Genomic DNA, 23,734 nt, shown 5'->3' with positions numbered 1-23,734 from the left:
TCCATCCTTTTTCACTGATTGATATTCTACTTTCTCTCTCAGGACATGGAAACGGCTAAACCACGTGTTTTGTCTTACACACCACACCCAGATATCATATGCAAGCTGATTATATAAATCAGAATCAGGCTGCGGTCAATTCACCCATAACCCCACCCCAGGCCCGGAGCTGAGGCATCAGTGTTAACAAGGTCGGGTTTACCATGACTAATACGGTTATAGATTATTTCAATCTTTCTGATCCACCAAACCAAATCAATCCTTGATTTATCAGACAAAGACATCATTTATCAAAATTGTCCTTGCTTTGTTTGACAGCTTTGTTTATCAGTTTGCCTATAAAATTGCCTATAATTCAACACACCAAGATGAACGCCTGGGAAACTGGACGTCATTAAACCAACTACTCCTTGGCCACCTCCCTAATTGAGGGGAGACTACTCTTTAGTAAGTTTTTACAAAAAGCTTTCAGTTTTTCTTCCTTTTAAGCTGTTAATTTTACTCTCAAATTAACAGTCCAATTTAAAATCCAATTTTTTGCTTTGAAATCAAACACGGCTTTTCTGGATTAATGACAAAGCCTAACCTGTCCATCAAGGTTACCGTATCAGTGATATTCTGTTCACATTGTTCATCAAGGTCACCGTATCAGTGATATTCTGTTCACTTTGTTCATCAAGATTACTGTATCAATGATATTCTGTTCACATTGTTCAAGGTTACTGTATCAATGATATTCTGTTCACATTGTTCATCAAGGTTACTGTATTAATGATATTCTGTTCACTATTGTTCATCAGGGTTACTGTATCAATGATATTCTGTTCACATTGTTCATCAAGGTTACTGTATCAATGATATTCTGTTCACATTGTTCATCAGGGTTACTGTATCAATGATATTCTGTACACATTGTTCATCAAGGTTACTGTATCAATGATATTCTGTTCACATTGTTCATCAAGGTTACTGTATCAATGATATATTGTAAACATTATTCAAATGAATGTCCTCCTACTAAAACACTGGCTTCATAAGCGTAGTGAATTTTTCAGTACCAAAAGCCAACCCAATGGGGAAACGTGTGAACTGAAAAAACTGTCCCTATTTAGCTAAACCTTAGAATTTTCAGTATTCGGGGTCAGTTGCACACAGTGATAGGTATCTTTCAAATATATTGACGCCAAGTAGCAATTTGGCATCATTAATCTTATTGCCGACCAAACAGTGTTCATTCTGAAATGATGGAAATCGTTCTTGTTCAAAATGTTTTAAGTTTACTATAAGTGTGAGCCATGTTTTTTCTCTCTACTAAAAAACTGAGAGATAAACTGACCATATTCCGGTTAAGGTTCCTTCATGACACTTTTGGCTAAGAGTTTTGAATATTTCATCACCATTGATTAAGGCCTCTGTTGCCAGTCTGTTGACCCGAAATCATTCCTCGAACATTGCGGTCAGAGGTCACAATGCGTGAAAATACTCACGTAAAAATCCTGCCTTAACGTGTTTTATTTTATTTACAACGTTGAAGCACATTTTCAATGAACGCTTTGGAATCACCTTCGAATTATCAAAGGTAAGCGGATCTGCTAGGTTATCTAGCCTTTCTTCACCCCACCTTTCTTGCTCTCCTTCCAGGGTCGTTTCTTCCCTTGTCAACCTCTACCGAAAAAAGCCTGTCCCTTGTCGTACGACATGTACTGCGTTCACACGGGCAAAGCTAAGCTGGTTTAACTTGCGAAGTGGTTTTGAGCCAGTTTGACATCACCCGAAGTGGGGCATTTAATCCGGTTTATTTACCCCTGCTAGCGACGTTTAAGCCAGTTTCAGGGTTTGAGCGGGTTTATCTGTGCCGTGTGAACGGTAACTGGATTACGTTCTGGGACAGACAAACACGTGACTCGGAATTCCCGTTTACAGCCATGTTCTAATATTACAAATCTCGTGACTGGTATTTATAGTCTGTTTAATAATGTCATAATGAGGATGTAACACAGGTTTAAAATATTTTTGCACTACAATTTGTTCTTTTCATCTAACAAATGTATTAAACCTCAATTTGGATAATATTTATATTTTTAATATGTTCATAAATATCATAATTTAGGTTAATGCATATGTTTCGATTACAAACAAACAAATTTACATTCAAATAAATTTATTAGACAAGCATCACATTCTTATTTAGAACATTATTATGCAACAATGATAAACACCAAAAGTTGGTCCCAAATACCCACCATAGAATAATATTTCAATATCCTTTCCTCTTGAAAAAAAATATATCAAAGATCATGTTGCAAATAAGTTTTGACGCTCTTGATTTTTGCAATCATTTTTATGTTTTCTTCTTCTTTAAACCAGTTCAGAACTGATTTGGTTTAAATTTTAGCCGTGTGAACGGGGTTTTCTTCTTGTCGCAAGATTTCGGGTAAGAGTACTTGGTATGCTTGTTGTCCGACTCGACCAGCAAACCCATTATTTTTCATCTTAATCATATCATCCAGTTCTACGTTTAATTTTCCACCTTTATCATTACCATGATATTCCGACATTTTGTCCGTAAATATAGCTATAGCTGATTCAGAGCATCTTTTACACTTTTTTTGACTTTAGTGTTATCCACACTAAGTGGGGGTGTCATGTCTGATGCCACACTAGCATCTTGTTCATGCATCTTGCGCATCCTTCTGCGGATGTCATGTGCGCGTGCGGGCCTAAAGCTGTCTTTCGCCAGATCTCTTCATTTACACGAAGGGTAGACAGAGGAGCACACTTTTCAGGCCTCAGGTATTTTTTCATTTTCTCAGTTAGGGTTGTGATAGAGAGTTTGTTACTGGCATCATTTGACCAGCTCTTTCCAATTATTTTAGCCAAATCAGAAATTACTGGTGGGTCCATTTTGTTTTCAGAGTTAAAGCCGCTCTCAATTTCCTCTAACAGGATTCCCAGCCGAGTTTTTCGTAATAGCATTTCGGAATCGTCAAAATTTCCGTCAACGTGGCCTGATGATTAATTAATATCAGATTCACTGCTAGGGTTACTGGAAATTTCGTGAAATTTTCTTTTTGAGCCAGTAGTATGGGACTTTTTTAGAATATCTTGTCCTGTCTCAAATCAACTGTTTACAACATCTTTGCCCACGTCTGGCCAAGCGTCTGCTCTTTCGACAGCACGCGCCTTTCTACGTGATCCTACGGTATCGAGACAAGGCTCGTGTGTAGATGGGCGCCATCAGCGAAGTGATTTCACCTCAAATTTGGGGATAATTGTTAACAGAGGAGTATCAGATATATTAATAAGTATTTTCATATTCCTTGAAACTAAATCGCTAACAACGGTGTAAAAAATCAAGAACCCCGGGCTACCTGTATCTGACTTAATCAAAAACATCCAAAATAAAAATGAACTATTTACTCACGTATTAACTATGAATATTGAGTTATTCAACATGGCGACGCCCACGAAAGACAACATGAAAAGAGAGTTCGAAGAAGTAATCGCGTATGCCAAGCCAAGCGGTGGCGTTTTTGTACAGTTACAAAGTGAGTGAGTGCTTGGGGTTTAACGTCGTACTTAACTATTTTTCCGTCATATGACGACGAAGGAATCCTTAGAGAGTATGTAATGTGCCTCCTTGTTGCAGGACAGATTTCACCGCTCTTTTATCTAGTGCTACTTCACTGAGACGCCTTATACCGAGGCAAGTAAGCAGCCCCGCCCGAGCCATTTTACTGAAACGGGTCAACCAGTCGTTGCACTGTCCCCTTCATGCTGGACTTCAAGCGAGGAAGTTACAACTTCCTCTTTTTAAGTCTTAGCTGTGACTCGACCCAGGATTGACCCTTGACCTACCGCTCCCGAAGCGGGACGCTCTACCAACAGTGCTATCGGGGCCGGTAATAGTTGTTGCATCCCCTCTGAATTCTGATATGCAAAAACAAGTGGGGTGTAAATATATTTAAAATTGCTATGGTTCAGCTTGAGAACGGACGGAGATGATAAAAACACCCTCAAACGGCTGTAAATAGCGCAATGCTCAACAGTTCGGTACGAAATTAGTCATCTCAGATCAGCTGACGCAATGCACGAGCCCCGCTTTTCACGTCGCCGTTGTAAAAGTATGGAGATGTAATCCCAGCAGAGGCAGTAGGTACATTTCTATTTCAGAATGAGTATCTGCTGTATCGACGCCATGTTTTCACATAGGCTGTCGAGTTTTTCATTTTAAGATCCCCAGCGTCTAGGCCAACTTCACTTGTGTTCAGAGTTTCCTGAACGCCAATATGTAACGAATCACCTAACGCTGTATCAGCATCTAAAGTGATCGTCGTGCTCTGGCCATCCATGCTATGTAAGCCTACAGAGCTCATATTTACGTAGAACAAAAAACATCAGCGACCGCCAGTCAGCACAACTAGCTAGGCCCTATATAACTTTGGTCGCAGGTTGTTTTAACCCAGATTTATATCCTGTTCAGCTGCAATCTAAGAATCAATAGGCGTAGGTGATTCCTAAGATGATTCCTAATAATCTAACAAGAGCTTTCAGATTGTACAAAATTATTCTCTGTCCATGCGGCATGGAATAGAACGATTCTTTACACACGTCCGCCTAGCTCGGCTAGCTTCGAATCAAGCGTCATATGGCTAGCGCGGGTTGCTCTCAAAGGGGCTTCCGAGGTGACGTAGTAGAATTTGCCTTTGTTGCCAGTGATGTCAAGTGAAAGCTATGTCATAATTTCCAATTAGGTCTAAGTGATAAGTGAATATTAACCGCTTCAACACATATATCTGAAAGAACATTTATAGAATTTATTTTGTACAGGAACAAATGATATTTTTTCAAAGACAATAATTTATTTCAAGGTATATTTCTGTATTTTCAGCTATAACAGATTTATGAAAACAAGCATATATTTCTATATACAGAATTTTATTATTTATTTGATTGGTGTTTTACGCCGTACTTAAGAATATTTCACTTACATTTCGGCGGCCAACATTATGGTTGGAGGAAAACGGGCTGAGCCTGGGGGAAACCCACAACTGTCTGCAAGTTGCTGACAGATGTTCCCACTCTGGCGAAAGACAAAGCCAGTACGAGCTGGACATGAAAACAGCTCAGCAACAGACCCCCCCCCCCCCAGCTCAGCAACGGACCCCCCCCCCCATATCCCATATACAGAAGATGGATGCTTTACCAAACTAAGTGGTATTTAAAGGCTTTATAACCTATAAGTACATGTATAGTCTATATATGTATAGAAATCGGACAATTGCTTGTCTTTCATCAAAACAATAATCTGGAAATTCACGTTTGGTAATTTTTATTTTTTTTTTCTTTCTATAGCCATATTATAGTATGTTTCCTATGATATAAACAACAAACAGGGTAGTATGCACAAATACAATTTGTTACATTTAAATATGATATGTAACACTTTAAATATACCGACAAAGTGAAATTAATTGTTACATTTTCTGAAAAATTAACAATTTCCATCCTTCTGTTACACAGGATTGATAGAATTATAGATACTTTGATTGCTAAATTTGGATACCTGTAAAGATAAAACAGTGTCAACGGTGCCATATTTTCTCTTGTCATGTACATTTTTTTCTTTTGACAGGTACAGTATATGAACTGTGAAATGCAATAAACCAATTAAGTCATGTTTTCTGCTTTCTCATTTTCAGGCAACAAAGACAATTAGATTATTGCTACAGCTCTATGTGAATGCAACATGTAGATCTCATAATCTCCCCCGTGGCCACATTTTCAAAAGTCTCCTCACCTATACGGTTAAATAGTGTTTATTCATCGGAAATTGTTTTTTAAATTTGGTGTTAGCTGTATTTCATGGAGTGTCTTTCATATCATTTTAATTTTTCCGCTTGGTTTCTCCTAATATTATTAATATTTCAATATAACGGATTTGATGTACCGGTACATGGATGCTGTTTATCATTGACTCTGCTAAGCAAATTTCATCCTTTCATGCTGGCCGTATGCTGACTGCAAATGGATAGCTACCGTTTGTTAGCAAGCGACAATGGCATCCTGGAAATGTGGCCGTGCCAAATGAAGACGGGAGTTGAAATATCAGCTCGGTAATCAAAGCAATTTACACACCTGTAGGGCCTACGTAGTTCTGTCGTCGCTGTTGTTTACACAGTTTCTGTTACGCCGCACGCTGTGAAAGTATTCCCTTAGAGTTAAGGGAAAGTCAGCCTTTTTTATGACGCCCAGGAATGCTTATGAATATTCATGTCATGTGACCCTCTACTGGTTTGATTTTATGTGTCTACTGCATTACATGCGATTTATAGTAAGGGACCTAACTCTTCTTCGAAATATGGCGAGCCCGACCTCTTTATTTCTCTTCTTCACTACAGAAATAAAAAACAAAATGGTGGTACAGTTAACTTAGCAATGTCCGAACACTGCCGAGGGGAACCGAACGGACAAATCGACCTAGTTATTGACGTGTTAGCCACCGCGCAGACGCTCGATTTGAATAGCACCTTGTAATGACATTGCAACAGTGTTTGGCCTCTCCATACTCACGTAACCGTTGATAGTAAGTGAAAGGACGTGATACACGTGAGCACTACTTCCAAAAGTCGTTCTACCCGTCTAAACATGGCCACGATCGGCCTGTTGCTGATCAGTGCGGTCGTTCTCTGGCTGTCATGGCTCTTCCTCCGACACCGAGGCACGATTCAGACCATATTGACCACACGGCGAGCCGCCAAGCAATTCCCCAGCATTCCTCCGCACTGGCTTTACGGGAACTTTAATCAGGTAGACTTATAGGCCTTGATAGTGATCAGTGCCCCCGAGAACGGTAATCGGGGAGAGGCAAGTACATTTAGCTGCTATATAGGCCTATATATTAACGTGTCATCAACCTACAGGGTATAGCGTATAGCACCATACCTATATTCATACTCTTTATCAAGGCTAAAGAATAAACTGGTGTCGCCGTGTTTTAGTATGGCTTGATTTAAGCTTAAAGGGTACATGAATCGGTTTGTTTTTATTTTTTAGTGTGCAGTTTAGTGTGTGTAATATTATATTAAAATATGAAAAGCTTTTCTGCTTTCTTCTTGGGCTTTAAACATTAATTTAAACTACAGTTTTCTTAAGGTCCCAGGGATTAGTCAGGAAATTAGGTAGCCTGTTCAGGTAGCCTGCAGTGGTGACGTCAGCCGTCAAAACAGTTTTAGGAGGGGAAGTGCCTGAGTTTGGGGGTGCTAAGCCTGTCCCTAGTTCCCAGTAAGTTCATTGATTTCACAGAAAATATGCATAAAATAGAGGGGTTATTTAAGGTTGTAAAATATGCCTTAAAAATGATTTTTCCCCATTTTTTGACTAACATCGGTGACATAGTTATTATTTTATGCTTCGTAGAGTTACAAAGGTTAAAACAAATACCATTTTTGTTCATTTTTTAGTAACTTACTTACTCAAGATTATGTCAAGTTCACAGCCGCAGGAAACACATCGTCAATAATCACGCCACAATCGTTTATGGGGGCCGCGGACAGAAATTAAAAATCGGTTTTGTTGACGTCAATTCCATGGCTTTATATGTACTTCACATTTCTTCACAGGCCAAAGATTGTGCGGGTTTCTTCAAGTTGTTCCACCAACTCACGCAGAAATACAACCGGAAGTTTGTTTTCTGGTCATCCTCGCTGCGTCCAGTTATCACCGTCGTACATCCGGAAACGGTGAAAAATATTCTCAAAAGCACAGAGCCAAAAACAACTGCTCTAGGAGCTGGTTACAAGCTCATTGAGGATTGGATAGGTATGGAAATACACGTGATGTCAAAATAGTATAGGTGAGATGGTCAAACACTCTGGACTAAAAGAAGACAGCCTGTAAAGACACTCGAGAGTGCGCGGGTTGATTGTATGGAAATTTAACTGACTTTTATTGTAGGTTAGCTTAGATGAAACATAGAAAAATAGAACATAGAATTTGTTTTACCTTTAACGTTGTGTTTCTTTTTATGAAAAACAATTGATAATATATTAGAACACTAGGTAATACATGAATTACCCACTTTTTCAGTTGAAATATGTGACGTTTCGATGTTGGTTCTTACACCCTTGTCATGTAGGCCCCTATAATCGTATTAATGCTTGGCAATGGTTTAATAACTAGCACCAAAAAAAAAAAATTTTTAAACTAAAGTAGTGCGCACGCAACCCATAAAGTGTTATACAGGACGTACCTAATAGATGCAATTAAATTCAAGAAGTCACTTAAAATAGTTGTATCTATATATAGATCTGAAGTATAGCACCTATAAGCACTGGGTACAACCGACGACACCTAGTCTTTTGGAGAGATGAACCAATCACGATCCTCCTCCACCTACGACTCACAGAAGATATAATTTGCTGTGAACTGTGAAAAAAATAAGGAATCCCGTTCGATGAATTGTTGTATTCTTCTTCATTTACAGGAGATGGGTTGTTACTAAGTAGTGGGAAAAAGTGGGAAAGGAATCGAAAGCTTCTTACGCCGGCTTTCCACTTTGCCACCCTGAAGCCTTATATCAACGAATACAACAAGGCCTTGGATGCGTTTTTGGTATAGTTAATAACTAGTTGGACACATTCGATTTATATCAAAACCAAGTATGTTTTCACGCCCCCCCCCCCCCCCCACCCCCGACGATTTGGGTGGAAACAAAAGCTGTCATCTCACGTGACATGGATGAAAATGACATTATGAAAGTATATAAATATAAATAGATCGCATTCCCAGAAGGTGACTTGTTGTGGCCCAAACTAATTTCTCATCACATACCAAGTTTATTTCACATTACTAAAACAAACAGATTTAAAGACGTTAAAGAAAACAATGTAAAGTTATATTATTATAATCATAGGTAATTGTTATAAAATGATAAGATTGCTCTCATGCATGATCGAACATGCGGGTAGCTGAATGTCGCGTTTAAGTTCTATTTATAGATTTACTCACCCACTCCATGTTGCAGTTCATTGCAGAAATGGCTGTTTTATGTGACTTGGATCTAACTTTTTGAGTTTTTACGAAATATGTGGAGGATTTTTCCATGGGTTTTGGGACTAAATGTACAGGTAAAAAACGAACATGTTTATTTTCACTTTTCAGAATAAGATTGAAAAAGAGAGTGAAAGCGGTGATTTTATAGAAGTAACAGGACCTATCGGCTTGTTGACCCTCGACGTCATGCTCAGATGTGCATTTTCCTATGAAGGTCACATCCAAGAACAAGGGTATATATTTATGTTTTTTAGAGTGAGTGCTTGGGGTTTAACGTCGTACTCAACAATTTTTCAGTCATATGACGACGAATGTTTTTTTAGAGGGTGTATTGAGTATTGTACGAGTATTGAGGGCAAAGAACACACTAACATAAAGTACTTGTCAAATGAAAGGCTATTAAATATTGTGAGGGAAAATAGAATATTTTTCGACCCAGTAGAATGTATTTAAATTCTACTGTGTCCTTGTCTGACCTTATTGGCACCAGTGATGGCACAGCAGCCTTCTGCCACTTGACACACAGATTGCTATATTTAATCATTCAGAGTGCATCTTCATATAGAGCTATGAATACATTCAACAAATGGACATTGAAAGGAACTTTTTCAAGCCAAAAATATTGCTGTGACATCACTGGCACCCCCAGGGTCCCAACAGACCACCACAGTCGGTTAGAAAAATTTAAAAAAAATAAACGAAAGTATTTTCCTGAACAGAGTTTAATGACCTTTCATCTGATAAACTGTTCATCTGTGTTTTCATTGCCTATAACGTAAGTGAAATCATATTGGTTTTGTGTTAGGATGAAACTAGTATTTAGACTGAGTGATCGATTTATTGATTTGGTGCTTTACGTCGTTTTGAAGAGGAACTTTATTTACATGACTGTGTATTAGCATGGTTAAAGAAAAGTGGATTGTCAAGCAATATTTTTACGTTGTTACGTAAGAAATAACAATTTTAAAGTGATTTGAAATTTTGAATTAACTTCCGGGACCAGAAGAACGTTATGTATCGTGAGGTACTGCATGAACGTTTAGATTACATCATGTATAACTATTTCTCAGAGACCAATAAACCGACAATTAAACACCTGACATAACCTTTGCTGACCGGGTTGACAGTGGTAAATATGTTTATTTGTTTGTTTATTTAACCTCCCCGGAGAGGAATCCAGCATGGGCTGGACTTGAACTCCCAGTGACCGCATTAGTGTGAGGCTCCTAACCTAGCCTGCTAATCACCTCGGCCACGGAGCTCCCTTGGTAAATGTGTTTATTGTCTTTAATTCAGGTCAACTCACCCTTACGTCGTGGCAATACATAACCTGTCAGATTTGGTCTTCAAACGAGCAGTGTAAGTCAAAAAAGTTTATATATATATGTATACAACATATTTAGAATTTAATCGCTAGAGGTTATGTATACTAAAGTTGAAATAATTCCCGATGGTTTTCTTTAATTATAGATTTTACTTTTCTTAGGTAAATAGTTCTCAGACAATTTGAAAATCCATTGCTATTCATATTGTGTAAGCGACGCTTAAGTACATCAGATACAAGAAGATAATTTGTACTGTGTAGATGTGAACCAAGATACTGTTTCTATGTTTCTTTTATCAATTTGCCTGTACGTATAAATCTACGAATTTCCTGTATATATGAATACCAACAAGGGGCACTCTGTTGTTCAATTAAGCATCATAGCTTTACATCCTGCTGCTTGGCTGTTGTTTTAAGGGCAAAGAAAACACTAAAATCAAATATGTATCATCAGATGGCAGGCCACTTAACTCTGTCCAGGAAAATAGTTCGATGTATTATTTTTTTCATCCGAGCTAAGTGACTTTAAAAGGTCCGATTCTGCGGTGGTCTGTGGTGATCCAGAGAGTATTAGTGACGTCACATCCATATTGTTCGCTATTTTTAAGATCTATATGTATATGCATTTAGAATTATGAAATCCAAAGCAGCCTGTGTGTATCAATTTACAAACACCTGATGTGATCTGGTCCCATCATGGTCAGAGAAAGGCCACTATAGAATTGGTTTTAAGTGTATTTTAGTAGGTTAGTAAAAATTCTAAAAAATGCAAATCGAACAATTTTTATATACAGTGTTTAATGGTCTTTCGTCTGGCATGTTGTTTTTTTTCGGTTACCTAGTGAATTTCATAAGTTTTTACGGCCTATTTCCGGCTATCCTTCCATTCATAAAACTTGAAGTCCAATGCAATTTAGTATGGCGCGCGCAATCCTCAATGAAGTCAATAAATGTTTACAGAGACCTCTCTTAAACTCTTTGGTTTTAGCTCAAGTATTCATGTATCAACCCTGTTTAATTTTTTTCAACAGAAATCCCATTCTGTACATAAAGCTACTTTATGATATAACTCCGAATGGGAGGGAATGGAAAAAAACATGCGATTTTGTCCACAAGTTTTCCGGTGATATCATCGCAGCCAGAAAGAAAATTTTGGTATGTTTTGACTGATTAATCTTAAGCACTTCGTAGTGATAATATCGCCATGCATAAATACAACACAAGTAATTGTTGAACAACAAAGAGGCAAAGCGTGATCCCAAGCTTTGGGCGATTCAACGACCATACCATATTGAGCTCAACTAGAAATATACCGTATTGCTATGAGTGTAAATCTATTTGGTATAGTAATATTTGTTTTATCGTTTTCATAATTATTCATTCCCTTACTGCTAACTTAAAAATTCAAGATAAAAGAAATCAGACAAAGTCCGTTCATGACTTTGTAATTTTTTGAGAAGTATACCTCGCAGTTATCATGTCCTTTAAGTATTAAAAGAGAATGGGGAAACCATTCCCTCGCAATGGCGACTCGGGTCCAAGTTGGACTGACCATTATTCTGCTGTAATATGTATACGAGTACTACGTTACCAGTTTGCCTACAAACCGTCATCGCAAAGGCAAGAATGAACAGCACCTTGCACAGTTTTTACCTTTTGGAGCAGGGAAGGTTTCTCAATAGTGCCTGAACCTGCGGATGGTCGTGGATTTCCCCCGTGCTCTACCCGGTTTCCCCTCACCATAATGCTGGCCGTAAAAGAGAAATATTCTTGAGTACGCGTAAAACACCAATCAAATATTCAAATTATTAACACCTGTGGAATTTTCTTATATTTCCAGATTTACACCCCCTCTTTCCTCCTGACCCAACATAGGCTCTGTCACATCAGGTGGCAGATTCATAGACACTGTTTCTCAGCATTCCAACAAAAACTTCAAACCCCTCAACATTCTTGAATGCGGCCAATGCTTCCACATTGTATCAGTGCGATCTGTTCATTGTCAGTATTGTTTCTGTTCGCTCATTTTGTGACAGGAAAGCGACCCTGATATTCTGAAAAGCCGGCATCTTGATTTCTTGGACATTTTACTGACAGCTAAAGATGAGAATGGAGAAGGCTTGTCAGACATTGAGATCAGAGATGAGGTTGACACTTTTTTGTTTGAAGGTGAGAGGTAAAAATCGTTCAACAGGCATCAGTACTACCATACAGGTGAATACGCCAACAGCCTTGGGGGTTCTTTTGTGGAATTTGATCAACAAAATGTACCCACAAGGGCAACATAGTAATTATAGCTTACCCCTTTAGACGTGAAACCCCAGTATGGTCAGAAAAGGTCACCTTAGAATTTAAAGTTTTAAATGCATTTTACTAGGTTAAAAAGATGAATAATCTGCTATTCTATTGTTTCTGTTACGTCTGGGTTGTGTTTGTTTGGACTTTGCATCAATATAGATCGCCCACTATTCTTGTATATGCTTTGAACAGAAGGAAGTTATTCAAAAATTTCACCAGCTCTATATATTCTTTTTAAATAACAAAAATGATGTGTTAGATTTAACAGAAAATCTCTTCTTTGAGTGATGGTGTTCCCGCAGATTGTTCTTTTAACAACTTTTCTATTAATTCAACATAAAGATTGTGCCAAACTAACAGGATATTACGTTGAATATGACACATTGTTATGTTATAACAGAATACTTTCTAGCATCAATCAAACAACACACTTTCTGTTAAAATTAACAGATCATTTTTTAGAGTATTTTTTACACTGTTGCACAGGTCATGATACGACGGCAAGCTCGGCTAGTTGGATAACGTACGCATTGGCAAAGTTCCCGAATATCCAGGAACAAGTGTACCAAGAAGTCAAGGACGTTTTGGGGTCAAGAACAAGTATAGAATGGTAGGTGCAGTTCTGGTAGGCATGTACTAGTATATCATTTGTGACAAAATTTGACGCAAGGAAAACAAAATGAAATGCAACACAAATGTGACTTTTGATTCAGAATTCAATCTTTATACTCTGAAAAGTAAACTGCTTAATTGTTTAATAGGGTTTGCGTACAAGAGTTTACTTTTCTGTGCTAAATGTTCCCAGGGACGACATAACAAAGCTGACGTATACAAAACTGGTCATCAAAGAAGCAATGCGCATGTACTCGCCTGTGTATCAGATATCTCGACAAACGACGAAGCAAATGGAGATTGACGGTTGTCATGTACCAGTGGGGATGTCCATTGACATTAACATCATGAATATCAATCATAACCCAACTGTCTGGAGTGATCATGAAGTGAGTTACACCATGGACAGTTGTGGGATGGGGTGGGGGTGGAGGATAAGAGATAGGGGAGCGATGAGTTACCTGTGCAGGTTCCCCAATGAGCTTTCAGGACCCTCTCTGACGTTTTCCCTTGTAACAGTATCTGTTTTCCAGTTCCCCCGAAGGAGGACTTTGTAACTATCAGTGTTCATTAGACCTACGCAATGCTTAGATATATAGGTAAATAGCTTTACTTAATAGAAATACTTTCAAGGCGTGATGTCTGATAATTTGCACAGATTGATTGTTATAATATTCTGAGATGCAATACGGTATATATAGAATTACAAGCGAAAGAAGTAGTTTCCGGTTTAATGTCTTGATATAGCATGCGTGATGTATTGTGATTGTGCCACAAGCTCTTCACTTAATTAAAGATGAGCGATGGAAGCGCCTTGTCTTTTCAGTAGAAAATTTAGAATTATAGATAGTGATGCAATTAACTGTTGTAGTCATAAAAGGTGATTTCTTTAAATTCCTCCTTGTCTAGCTTTGAACAATATTAAGAAACAACGAAGGTTAAGCAGACAAGGGAGTTAAAATCATCTTGTGTTTGAAACTTGTTAGCATACTTCCGAAAATTAAAATGAAGATAAATGGTGGATCAGGGAATTCGTCAATCGGTCGTTTTTCGTTTTTCACAGGTCTTTGATCCGATGAGATTCGCAGGGGATGATTTCTCAGAAAGAAATCCATATAAGTACATCCCGTTCTCGGCTGGGCCAAGGTATGCAAATTATTGGATTCCGTGAGATTCTATTGGTGACAAATGATGTGTAATGGTTATACGAATTCCATGAAGCAAGTTGCCGACTATAGAGGAATAGTTTAGTATAATGGTTACGTTGTTGATTTTATAAACAAATGAGTGTCTGTTCGTATCGCTACATCGCTGGAATCGAGTCGGCTTGAAAATGGAAGCTGAAACAGCCGGCTGAATCAGCTGGCTGAATCATTGCGAAAATGAATGTTGACATTAGCTTATCTTGGATTTATTTGCAGGAACTGTATTGGTCAGAATTTCGCCATGAACGAGTTGTTGTCATTCGTTGCTCGAACCGTCCAAAGGTAAGTGTACCAAGAGAAAGTAATAGCATCATTACTTTATCTTTGCATTATTACTTTATCTTTGCATTATTACTTTATCTTTGTATTATTACTCTGACCTGGCATTCTTACATTATTACTTTATCCTGACATTATTACTTTATCTTTGCATTTTTACTTTATCCTTGCATTATGTCATTATATTATAATAACCAAAATACATGCATTCTGAGGATTTTAAAATGTACCACTTTTGAAGATACCACATATGTATATGGATGCAAGAAATTGTATGACTAACATACACCCATGCAACAGCCACTGCAGCGCTTTATTCTAAGTGCTGATTCAGACAATGTTTCAGTCTGTCTTCTCTGTGACCTTACGTCACTTGAATCTTGGTTTCGAACCACGCTTGTAGGTATCGGCACTTCTTAAATAAGCTTTGTTCATGTTTCAAAGGGGTTTTTGTTTTGATTTATTTATTTGATTGGTTACTCAAGACTATTATTGGCGGCCAGGAGGAAACCCGTGTCTTCAAGCTTAGTGTGAATTTCATATGGTCAAAGAATGTTTAAAATTCTAAATAAGCACTGTTTTTGATTTAGCAGATTAATATAGAAATGATAACTTTTGGACGTAAAATTTAACTTTACGTTCATTGTTATTCTACAGATTCAAACTGGAGCTGGATGAAGACCACGAGATCATTTTCATGCCATGTGTGGTTATGAGGGCAGAAACTGGAATCAGAGTTAAGTTTGGGTCACGGAAATAGTAGTGTGGTTTCAAGATCAGATTGACCGATATACTACTGATATATGTCATGCCCTCAACCAACCTTATTCAGGACTCAGGGCTCCTAAAGGCATTCTTGACGCCAAGTTGAATACTTTTTACAGCTGGTATTCAGAACCGTAAGCCACATATTTTCAGCACCAGCTTTATATATCGATCATGTCACTCCTATCCCTCCGTCTGTCTGTAATCATTTCATTCCCTTGTAAACCTTTGGACTCATTTGTTCGAAAGTATATTAGCTAATACTGGTATTAAGTCATATTTTATATTTAATTTTTTTTCATACTTTAGCTCATATTTAATATAATGTTACAAATTTGTTTAGGCTAAGTACAAAATTGAAGACTTGTCTTAAAGTAAAATGTTGTATTAAGTTTTAAATCAGTTTTGAACAACCGGGCCTTGGAGACTACAAATACAACATTCATCTTGAGTAGATAGTATATAGCGGCATGCACTGCTAGAGGATATGTGGCATCATGGGGTATAATATGGATTCCTCCATACTGGCATATAGGACACAGATATATCCCATGTGAACGATTTTGACGGAATTGCTTGGATTCGCCATCTACTGATGACTTGTCTATTGTTACATTCATTGTATTAATAGTGCTTACAAATCATCATACTCATAATTGTAGAATTATAGAATATATTATAGCTCTATACGCTGTTGAGAAATACCATTTCTGGTCTAAAACTTTCGTTATGAACCCATAGACATCCTTAAAGATTGAAAAATAAGTTAATCATTTTACCACAAAATGGTCTCGAACATTACTTACATTATATATCCGAGATAATGTTATCCTTGCATTGGCGTATGTGTACTCAGCGTAATGCCGTATCCATGTTTGAACGCATGATACAGATGTAAGTAATCACTCTCTCAGGTAATCAGTATACTTGCACAGCCAGTTGTATTGTCTCAGAAATTACATTTGAAATACTTGACCAGAGCTGTGAGTCAGTATGAACATTACAAGCCCTTAGACTATTATGCTGTAATATGTAATGATCTTGTAATATGCTATAACTGTTACACAGATATTGATCATTTTTACCGATATTCTACAGGTTCTTCCAATGTATATGTGTTTCAGTAATCTTGAGAAGTTGTAATATTTTAATAAATTTAAGATGTACATAATGATGTGATTAACGAAGTAAATTTTTATGGACATTTTATCGGTCGTTTGATATTGTTCATTTCATGCGCCATTTTATTTCTATACCCTTCTTATAACAAGCATAAATGAAGCGTGTTAGTGTGGTGTCTGGCAAACGCTCACCCGTCACCGTTGTAATACGGCATCTTTTAAATTTACAGGCAAATAAACTATAATTAGTTGTTATGAGGTCATTGAGACAGCAACATTGATCGATTAATTCAATAATACTTATCGCCGTGCTCAAGAACACTGCGCTAACACTCGCGCCAGTGAGGTGCAATGACAGGAGTGTATTAAGTCCATTTCGCCACCCCTGAGCTGTTCTTATTGGTGGGTGATGTGGGTGAGTAAATTCAGGGTTATTCTTATGGTTGGGTGAGGAGGAGGAAGGTGCGTAAGGGCGGGGGAGGAGGAGGCGAAAGGTGCGTAAATGGGGCGCTGTGATTAGTGGAGAGGGTCGTGCGCGCGCAATTTCGTCATAGGACGCGGTATGACGTCATGGTGTTCTAGAAGGTGTGTGATGTTCTGGAAGCGTCTCTGTTGTCGTAGCAACAGTGTTGTGGCACGCGGCCAGATGTACCGGCCGGCCTAAATGGGGTGCAAGACCTGCATCCGAGGACGTGGAGTGCACCCGCACCGTGGAGTCACCCGCATAAACCTCATGTGGTCTTGGTGGTGATGTAATCAGCAACGAGTGAACTAACTCATCTAGGATGTCTTCCACGCTCCTCGTAGTCCTCTGTCCTGGTTCTTCGTCGACGATCCATTCGTCTGGCTCTCCATTGTCGTTATAGAGAGTATTTTCTTCCCTCGGTACTCCCCAGACGGCTTCCCTCATTAGATTTTCCCCATCATTCCGATGGCTGCCATCTTCACTAGGTATTGCTCTTCTGTGGTTTGCGGTACGGAATAAATTTCGCCTAACCCTTGTCCGCACTCCACGTATAAGGCCGGTATGCATCACTGGTCGGTGGAACGACATGATGGAGGAATGGTGTGTGCGCGAGCTTTTAACCTATTTATGCCAGTCCGAAGGATTGTGCTATGTTTCAGGAAAGTACCAGCCCAAACCGGTTTCAACGTAGCATACCACCATTCTGATCGGCTGGGGAACTATGGAGCGCTGTCAGTAAGCACGCCACGCCCCTCCTCAGCGGAGGTCTTCTGCTACACGCAAGCCTGTCTCAACGTGAGTGCAAGCTGGTACTGGGGCATTATGAAGGACCCCTGGAATCGTCACGTCGACAACTTTCCAACAGCTAATGGATCGTGGGCACCAACGTCACGTCCTTTGTCCACAAATCCCATACCGCGCATACGGGAGCGCCAGTGCAGCTCCCCGACTGTGTGAGCACAACAGGAGCCTCCACAACATGAAGAGTGGTAATCGCGGGGCTTGCAACGATCACTTGTGCTTTATTCCGGTGCTTGGCCTATCACCTGGACAACGCCCACCCCAGATATTGCGATCTGAAACACATGGGGTATTTACAAACCTATTAGAGGTTAGATGCCCGGTATTTCCGCGGAGTTCCCATGAGTGAACTAGACTTTGACAGTAGTTCAAGAGAACATTTAGGTGTGCCAACGGGTAATTGAACACGATGTGTTGAGCGCACAGATCCTCCAACGCACCACAGGACGTTTTCCCACCACCCTCATATTCAATTTGTGCGACAAGCAGCTCAGCGCTATAAAGCCAAGCGAGGCGTAGACCCGGAAGATCTTCAGAACGAGACCAACGAGCACCGGGCCTACTTTGAGCACTTGGGATACGACATGGTGGAGATGTGGGAGTGCAACTTCCCACATTTGAAGCCAACCCACGCCCGTCTTCAGGCGTTTCTCCAGCAGCACCACCCAAAACATTCCTCCTGTTGACCCCAGAAGCAACAGTTGAAGGCGGTGATGGAGGGTCAGCTCAATGGGTTCGTGGAGCGCGACATCCACACGCCAGAGTCGTTGAAACCCACGTTCGCCAAAGGCCCTCCCAATTTTAAAAACATGCACCTGACCTTCGCCGACATCGGACCTACCATGGCAGCGTTGACCGAGGCCAGCCATATCATGAGCGTCATCACCGTTGCTACAGCTGCACCTGATCCATGGACGGCGTCACCCAGGTGTATCAGTATACACCGAAAGCCTTCTTCCGTGACTTCGCCCAACACGTGACCCGAGCTCATCGACAAGGTAACGAGTGCCCTACCAAAGCCTTGATCGGAGAAACCATGAAGTTGCTGGGGAATTCAGGGTACACCAAAACGATCACGCACCAAGATCGCCACATGAATGTTAAAGTGTGCACGTTGTAAAAGGCATGAGCCTTGCTCAATTTCTCCCTGTGCCGTGAGATTGAAGAAATCGATGAGGGTATCTACTAGGTCACCTGCAGCAAGAAAACTGTTCGGTACAATGTGCTCTTGCAAATCGGGTTCATGGTCTGGCATACGCTAAGCTCCGCAAGCTGGGTATTATCGACGTGCCCGATAATCACCTGCAGCAAGAAAACTGTTCGGTACAATAAGCTCTTGCAAATCGGGTTCATGGTCTGGCATACGCTAAGCTCCGCAAGCTGGGGTTTTATTACGATTTTGTGGACAATTACTTTGACCAAGCCGAATGGCAGTATTGCGAGTTGGACACTGACTCGGCTTACATGGCGTAGTCAGACCCGAACTGGGAATCCCTTGTCAAGCGGAACTGCGAGAGGCCTACGAAGCTGAGCATAATCGATGGCTACCCTAACGAGATCAATACGACGATATCACTACCACTGGTTCTGGAGGACGGTGTGAGCAACTCTTAAATGGACATCTAAAAACACCCCAAACCAATTAGCCTAACCGAGATCAGCCCAGCCCAGCCCAGTCCAGGCTAACCTACCTATCCCAATGGCCCTTTTCTCCAACCAGCCTAACCGAGATCAGCCCAGCCCATCCCAGTCCAGGCCAACCTACCTATCCCAATTGCCCTTTTCTCCAACCAGCCTAACCGAGATCAGCCCAGCCCAGCCCAGTCCAGGCTAACCTACCTATCCCAATGGCCCTTTTCTGGACCAACCACATCTTCGAAAGAGAATGGTCTAATATTAGCATACAATATTCTAATACAGTGATATCCGAATACGCGCACAGCCCGATGGTGTTTTGCAGGTGGTCTGAACCAAAAAGAATCGCATCCGCTTGGCAAATCAGGAACCATTGGAATTCTCATAATCTCCATTAACCCTCGGCTAAAACTCACGACTTTTACGAGATTTAAAGTGCAGCATATACTTTTGACGATACTTGTCATACCCAAAGACGATGTGATCTACCACGGGTTTAACAAAGCCATTGGGGTTCTTCCTCAGCTGGGTGTTCAGGGCATGTGCAAAGATAGTGGGTGTAGGGTAATACCCCTCTGGCAGGAATGTCTTGTGGGTACGGTTGAGACGAAACACACCAAACCAGAACTCTTTGCGCTACATTATAACACGATCGGGGGTACTGTATTTCCGCCAGTCCACATTCCCAGTCGCCGGACAGATGAATCGCTTGAGGTAGCTGTGTGCTGTAATGCGTCAACGTATTCCGCGACAAAAGATGAGCGAACTATTACTGGGTAGCGTCATGTAAAATATGCGTAGCAGGACGAAGGGTGTGAGACATCCTGGGGTGAAGAGTGTGGGGCGCTCGGGGACGTAGGGATGTCAATGGTACAGTCTTTGACGCAGAGTCCTTCACGGTGGAAGGTTGCGCTGTTTCCCCTTCTGGCGTTTTGCTCTTTCGTGTGTTGTGATCCGCGTGTATTCTGTTGTTGATGGTGGTATTGATGGTGGTGGTGATGGTAGTACGGCTGTGGGAAATGTCCGGTGGCGTTGCAGGGCGTGTTCGTAACATCGAATCTTGTCTTCATTAGACAAAGCTCTGTACCTTCCATGTCCTAATCAGGTGATTTCATGTAGTGAATCAATCCCTCTAACAGCCTAGGTTCGACCAAGGTTATATTTTAACGTGTCATCGTCTCGATCAAACGATCACGGAACAATCCACCGAGGACAGAGGCCACAAAGGGGGCAACCATGGGGACCGATAAGCCCGCCTATTTGTACAGTGGGGTGCTTGCCATGCAGCGGAACACTCTTCTTCACGAGCGTGCGCGCCTGGCCTTGTACTGCCGCTACCGTGCCTTCTGAGACGGGGTAAGGGGGACGTTCCCATTCAACACATTCACACAGGCAACAGATAAACATTGGTTCGGGTCCTCGAAAGATCGTACATTGGATCTCAGAATAGCCATTGGCCAGGAGTTTTAACAAAGGTGCAAAGCGGTATAGACGGACTGACATGACTGGCATCGCCTTGTACATTGACTGGCCGTATGAGGTGTGGGAAGGTTTTATGTCTTTCGCAGATAGACATACTGGATTTCGTCAGGAAAAACACGCCTCCGCAAACGAAGATGGTCCGGCGTAGTTTGGATAAAATCCACCGGCAAATACCCATACGGCTTGGAGGTGTCATCTTTAAAGGCACATACTGGGCCTCATTTGCTTGGATATCGTCGTGATCTGGGAGGTATCTCTGGGGTTTTTGAAAAACACCAAATAGTGGGCATTTAACCTGATGGTGCGATGGTCCTTGCTTTTCTGGATAGATTCTGGTCGATGTAGATCAGGCTGATATTCCGATGGTGGCTTCCTTGGTAACGATTGCCGTGACACGTTCGTCCGCTTCGGCCATCAGGTCATCCACGATCACCAGGGTCCGTTTCCCGGGGTCGAACATTGTAGGACTGGGTATCCCTCCGTGAAAGTCAAGATGCCAATATGTCAAAAATTTCCATCGTTGTATTCGGCAAAGGCACTCATAACCACCAATTCCGCTTGCCACTGACTGCCAATCTCTCCCACGATGACCCGGTTACGGAAATAGTAACACAGGGTGGGGCGATGGAGGTATACGTCTTCTGTTGGGCTGACCAGGCCTTCACCCGAGTCCGTGCCTGGGTTAACGGCTCCACGCCACTGTAGGCGGCGGCACTATCAGGCTTGTAGTACAATTGATGTAGGACGATAGCAACTCTGTCGGGAGATTTTTTTCCTGGTGCAGGTTTGAACTCTCACTGGGGTGGTGCCTGGACGCTGACGACAGGTCATGACGGATAAACTGGACTGGAGAGCACTGTACCTGCACGGCGGTCACTCGCCTTACGTTATTTTATACCGTACCGTAGGCCTACCGTCCACCAACAGAGGACAGCACAGGTGATACAGACGGCTAGGGACAAGACCACCACAGAAGGTGAGACCGTGGAAGATGTCTCACGCTAGGTAGGGTGCTGGGGTGTGGTTGGTGCGTCGTGTGGACGTTGAGTTTCGGTAGGAGGGTGTAGTCATAGTAGTTGAGGATGGGATTAGAATCATCCAAACGGCTACATACATCTTTTGTGAACACACAGAGGACGGTGAACCGAGGCTCGTTCAAGTGACCGTCTTCGAACATGACACGCACCAGGTTTTTGTACTCTTTGAGACCTGTGACAGTCCTGACTACATCTTCCCATCCTAAAGCAGTTGACTTCATAATGACGAACATCTTCACGTGTCCCTGGCTAGGTAGGTAATGACAACGCTTGCTTGTGAGTTTATGTGAGTTTTCTCGACAAAGCCTCCTAATTTACAAGTTAGCCTAAGATAAGAACCACTCGTGAAACACAACAATCCATCAATCAAAATGACTAACCCTGTGACATCGGTGAACCATGGGTATACCTGTATTTCGCAACAAAAACAACAAACAAACACAGCATGTTATATGTTTCAATTTTTTTACTTGTGCATCATGAAACAAACTACAGGAACTGAAGAAACGAAAAAACAAATTATCACTCATTAGGGATTACCAAAAGTTCAGTACGAGGTCAAAGTTCAAGGTGAAGTCAAAAGTTCAATCCGTGAAATCAAAACGAAAACAATCACAAAGTTCCGTTCGCCGGCAAAGTTTAGAGAAAAAAATCACAGATCGTCCAAGTGCAGTAGATTACCCATGTAATGGTGGAGGTTGGCGATACACGTGTCACCAATATGCACACCGTCGCAATAGTACGTGTTCAATGTGCAGGCGGTATTCCCCTGATGGATTAGCTGCGGTAGAGGGGCGTGGTGGTGGTGGTGATGTTATCTTCTGTCTGCATTAACAGAAAAAATGGTAACATATCCTCATTCAACAGAAGTGATATACATTGTCATCTGAACTGAACATCGCCAAAAAATCAACAGTAGTTATATGCTGGGGGAGTTATGCACATGGATATAACCTACAAAACAAAACACGCCTAGGTATAAGATTATGAATACAAGAAAAAAAACAAGAACAGTACTTACTTATGCCTGTCTGCTACTACATGTACTCTAAAGGAACTATTTAATAAACACAAAACCTTTCTTTAAGAAAGGCGCCTAAATATACCTACCCGTCATACAGAATAACCACAACTTTACTGGATTCCTAAAATGCATAAATCCGCATACAAGGCTCGATTTATTGCGGGTTCAAGTAGTTGTACCACCAAACTCTTGTCAACCCTACTTACGAAAGCGTTACAAGAAGTAAAGGCATTTTGGAATAAGTATTGTGCCATAACAAAAAATTCCGGGGTCAACTGCATGTGGACTCTTAACAACTCCAAACGCCTTACAGAAGAACTTGATGCTCATATACATATACCGTACAAAGACGTATCCACATGGTATTTCTCTACTCTCTATACTACAATTCCTCACAAAGATCTTATTGAAAGAATATCGTCGTTAATTGTCTCGGTATTTACTAAAACAGGTCACCGTTACATTAACGTCAGAAGCAATAAGGCTTTCTTTAGTTCTACTATTTATAAAGGTTACCACTCTTGGGATGTTACATTATTTATTAAATTACCTGAATTTCTCATTAATAACATCTATGTGAAATTCGGGGATTGCATTTACCAACAGTGCATAGGTATTCCAGTGGGTACCA

General features: G+C 40.7%; 1 protein-coding gene across 1 annotated transcript; it reads left to right on the top strand.

Annotated features, from left to right (window-relative positions):
- The first annotated feature begins 6,223 nt into the window (after nt 1-6,223).
- LOC135466413 (cytochrome P450 4A24-like) lies at nt 6,224-16,735 on the top strand. Its single transcript, XM_064743866.1, has 12 exons — nt 6,224-6,810; nt 7,623-7,821; nt 8,486-8,613; nt 9,163-9,287; nt 10,351-10,413; nt 11,410-11,533; nt 12,415-12,547; nt 13,163-13,286; nt 13,482-13,677; nt 14,352-14,434; nt 14,710-14,775; nt 15,430-16,735. The coding sequence occupies exons 1-12, from the start codon at nt 6,649-6,651 to the stop codon at nt 15,530-15,532; spliced, it is 1,506 nt and encodes a 501-aa protein (XP_064599936.1). The 5' UTR covers nt 6,224-6,648; the 3' UTR covers nt 15,533-16,735.
- Nucleotides 16,736-23,734: the final 6,999 nt, after the last annotated feature.

The sequence above is a fragment of the Liolophura sinensis genome, chromosome 6 (assembly GCF_032854445.1).
Source record: "Liolophura sinensis isolate JHLJ2023 chromosome 6, CUHK_Ljap_v2, whole genome shotgun sequence".
In the NCBI taxonomy this organism is placed as follows: domain Eukaryota; kingdom Metazoa; phylum Mollusca; class Polyplacophora; order Chitonida; family Chitonidae; genus Liolophura; species Liolophura sinensis.
The sequence above is the reverse complement of the archived record's forward strand: the minus strand, read 5'-3'. Positions and strand labels throughout refer to the sequence as shown.

Excerpts from the sequence above, each read along its gene's own strand:
- LOC135466413 (XM_064743866.1), top strand. The coding sequence starts at position 6,649 with ATGGCCACGATCGGCCTGTTGCTGATCAGTGCGGTCGTTCTCTGGCTG. Across the intron at positions 7,822-8,485 it reads GCTCATTGAGGATTGGATAG|GAGATGGGTTGTTACTAAGT; the intron begins GTATGGAAATAC and ends CTTCATTTACAG. Across the intron at positions 11,534-12,414 it reads CAGCCAGAAAGAAAATTTTG|GAAAGCGACCCTGATATTCT; the intron begins GTATGTTTTGAC and ends ATTTTGTGACAG.